The following is a 3,644-nucleotide window of genomic DNA, read 5'->3' as shown; positions in this document are numbered from 1 at the left end:
ATAGCATGCAGATAAAATAGCTCTCCCCCCCCCCCCCCCCGCCGCATATTATCAGATAAACCCGAACTCAAAAGCATAGAATTCATCATTTCCTTAAGGGTTCTATTTTTTGGTTCGGCTACACCATTTTGTTGGGAAGTATAGGGAGCACTAACCTCATATATAATACCATTTTTCTCACAAAAGGCTTATAGAATATTAGTACTATATTCACCACCCCTGTCAGACCTAAGCATCTTGATTTTTCTGACTAATTGGTTTTCTACTTCTGCCTTGTATTTCAAAAATATGCTTTCAGCCTCATCTTTTGACTTAAGAAGATATACCTTAGTGTATCTAGAAAAGTCATCTACAAAGGTGATGTAGTATTTTTTTTCCACCTTTACCAACAGTGTTCTTGAAATCTGCTAAGTCTGAATGTACTAGTTCAAGCAATTCTGTTGTTCTACTAATTGCATTCTTAAAAGGCTTTTTGGTATGTTTTGCTTCTACACAAACATGACACATAGAAAAATTATCAACATTAACTGCAGGAATTAATTCCATTTTTCTAAGTCTTTTAATAGAAGCAATATTAACATGACCTAGTCTACCATGTCACAAATCAATAGACTCAGCAATATAAGCAGAATTGAAAGTGCTAGCATTATTAGTAATCTCTTGAGCGATGTTCAATATAAATAAACCCCCACTAAGGTAACCCTTCCCAACAAAGTCTCCCCCACGAGAAATAATAATTTTATCAGATTCAAAACAAGTTTAAGACTTGCTTTGTTGAGAAGCGCACCAGAAACTAAGTTTCTATGAAGGGAGGGTACATACAAAACATTGTTCAAGGCTAAGGTTTTTTCAGAAGTTAACTTAAGGAGAATTTTTTCCTTTACCTATAACTCCAGTTATGGTGGAGTTACCCATATAAATACACTCGCCATTAGCAGATTCCTCAAAGTCATGAAACAACTCCTTGTTGGCGCAAAGGTGCCTTGAAGCGCATGTATCCAGTATCAGTCAGTCTTGTTAGCCACCATGTTTGCCTCAACAACCACAGCAATAATGGCATCACCACCCTCAGTAAGGTTAGCTTGGACTGGAGCTTTTCCTCTATTCTTTGAGCTTTGTCCTTGTCTCTGGTTGCACTGAAAAGCCTTGTGACCAATTTTGCTGCAGACATAGCAAGGTCCTTTAGACTTTTGAATATGGCCCTTCGGCTTATTGAAGTAATTCTGCTTCTTCACATGTCCTTTCTTCTGGCCTTTCTTCTGTTTTTCTTTAAACCTGTCTTTCACAAAAGTACTAGAAGATTCCACAAGGTTAGCTTTAGAAGAATTAAGAGAGAGAGAGGGATTTCAACTTATCCTTAAGCCGTTCAGACTCCTCATCTTTGAGACGGTTTGCTTCCTCAGTCCTCATGTGACTGATCAGTTCTTGAAGAGTTAAGTTTTTCTTCTTGTGTTTCAGTTGATACCTGTAATCACTCCAGGAAGGTGAAATCTTTTCAAGCAGAACATTAGCCTGAAGAATCTCACACATTTCCATACCTTCATTGAAAATATCAGCAGTCAAGTTTTCATACTCGTGAACCTGCTCCATGACTGACTTATCATCAACCATCTGAAACTTAATTCATTTTCCAACCACATACTTCTTTTTTCCCGCGTCATCTGCTCCATATTTCTTCTCCAAACTGTCCCATATGACTTTAGCAGATTTATAATTTATAAACAAATCAAAGAGAGGGTTAGTCATATGGTTAAGTAGATGCCCTCTCACTATTTTATTATCCTTTTTAAATTTCTTCTTAGCAGCATCATCAGCAACAACAGTATTAGCAGTATTAGAACTTTCAGCAACAATATCAGCATGAGGATCGATAAACAAAACATAATCAACTTATAATTGTTCAAAGAAAATTAAATTTTTTTGGGACCAACGCTTATAATTGTTTTCATCTAAAGACTCAAGCTTTGAGAGATCAGAAAGTGTTTTGTTCAAAGTGGTGGCCATTAGTCAATATTATATGCGAAATCGCTTTCAAATTGTAAGAAAAATGAGTAGATAATATTGACTAAGAACAAGAAGGAAAGAAGAACAACTTATCAAAAATACTGTATCGTGGCAAGCCACTGCCTTGAAAGAGATTTCGGCCCGACTGGGTGCAAATCGTTAAGACCGGTCGCTCCCCAAGGTTCCACAACACCTCCAAACACGTGCACTTGTGGCTGGAAGTTTAGAATTTGCACAAAATAGTTGCCTAGAAAGAAAAGAAGATGAAGCTATTTTCTGTGTTGGATAATTCACAAAGAAGACTGCCTTTTTATAGGCAAAGCTGTTGGACAGTTACAGATGAAAGAATTAATCTGTAGCTGTTACAGAAATTAAAAATGTTGTAGGAAAAAAGTAATAATTAGCGAGATGAATTCTTGGTTAAGAATTGAGTTAGTTATGATGGCTAATCCACAACCTATTTATAGGTAATTAGGGAGGTTGCATGTATGACAAGTGTGGAGACCATTTTAACACTTGTCCAAATATATTAGTCCACTTGGTTTCAATATTAACAAGTGTACCTAGTCTTCCATGCGTGAAGACACATGGTAGATTTGTATAGCAACTTCTCAAAGCCCTTCAACACTTGGCTTTAAGGTTTCATGCAAGAAGTCACTTGAAAATTGATAGGATACTTGTAAAATAAAAAGACCCATGGCTATTGATGATAAATAAATTTTTAAAAAAAAATCTTTGACTTTGCATTATAAATAATACCAACAAAATGCACTAATATGTAGCTAGTGTAAAACTTCGTTATATTATTAATGTATATAAGTTTGAACTGGTGAATCAACTCGCATGCTATGCGAAAAAGTAAAACTTTTTTCTTCTTCTTTTGTCTCTTTTGTGTGTTTTTACTATGACTATATATGGATTTGGAAATAACCGTTCGATCTAAGACTACCCTCTTTCGTTCCCATTTCAGGAAGCTTTGATTGGACACGTTCTTTTGAGATTCACGTCTCCCATGAATTTGATCCAATACACCTCGTTTTTAACTCCAACTTTTTATGTAAAGATAGAATTGATGTTGACAACAAATCTTCAATGTCCGATAACAATTTGAATTCATAGCGCTGCTCTTATTAAGGTTGAGGTTTGTATAACCTTATTTTTCATCGCAACGGGATGCATGAGTTTGGGTTCGAGCTGGAATGAAAAACATTTCTAATATTATGAGTGAATCTGGATTAGTGGGTCATTGTATTAGTATACCAGATGATTAAATCCAAAAATAAAAAATATATCTATTTTCACAAGTAAAGTCACGAAAATTAACACTGGATTGTAGTGCTAGAGAAATTAAATTCTTTATTATATTAGAGTGAGACGGATTCTTTATTATATATATATATTGGTTTGTGAAAGAAGAACAACATATTTACTATAATTAGTTTTAGCTTTTACTAAAAGAAAAATATAATCCTCCATATTCTGCAAATCCTTTTCTCGGAATAAATGGTTTTGGACTCCCATAAATAGAGTTTCATTCCTTCTCACTTGGTAGCATACACAATACAGTCTCTAAGGGGTTTGAGAATCTTATTTATTGTAACGACGCGGCAGGTCGTTTTGAGTATTACAACCTCGTTCCC

At 35.2% G+C, this 3,644-nt stretch overlaps 1 protein-coding gene across 1 annotated transcript; it reads right to left on the bottom strand.

Moving 5' to 3' along the window:
• Positions 1 to 1,004: 1,004 nt before the first annotated feature.
• LOC138900296 (uncharacterized) lies at positions 1,005 to 1,590 on the bottom strand. The gene is made up of 2 exons (XM_070187019.1): positions 1,352 to 1,590; positions 1,005 to 1,293 (listed from the first exon to the last, which is right to left on the bottom strand). The coding sequence occupies exons 1-2, from the start codon at positions 1,588 to 1,590 to the stop codon at positions 1,005 to 1,007; spliced, it is 528 nt and encodes a 175-aa protein (XP_070043120.1).
• Positions 1,591 to 3,644: the final 2,054 nt, after the last annotated feature.

This window comes from Nicotiana tomentosiformis, chromosome 10, assembly GCF_000390325.3.
Source record: "Nicotiana tomentosiformis chromosome 10, ASM39032v3, whole genome shotgun sequence".
NCBI lineage: Eukaryota > Viridiplantae > Streptophyta > Magnoliopsida > Solanales > Solanaceae > Nicotiana > Nicotiana tomentosiformis.
The sequence above is the reverse complement of the archived record's forward strand: the minus strand, read 5'-3'. Positions and strand labels throughout refer to the sequence as shown.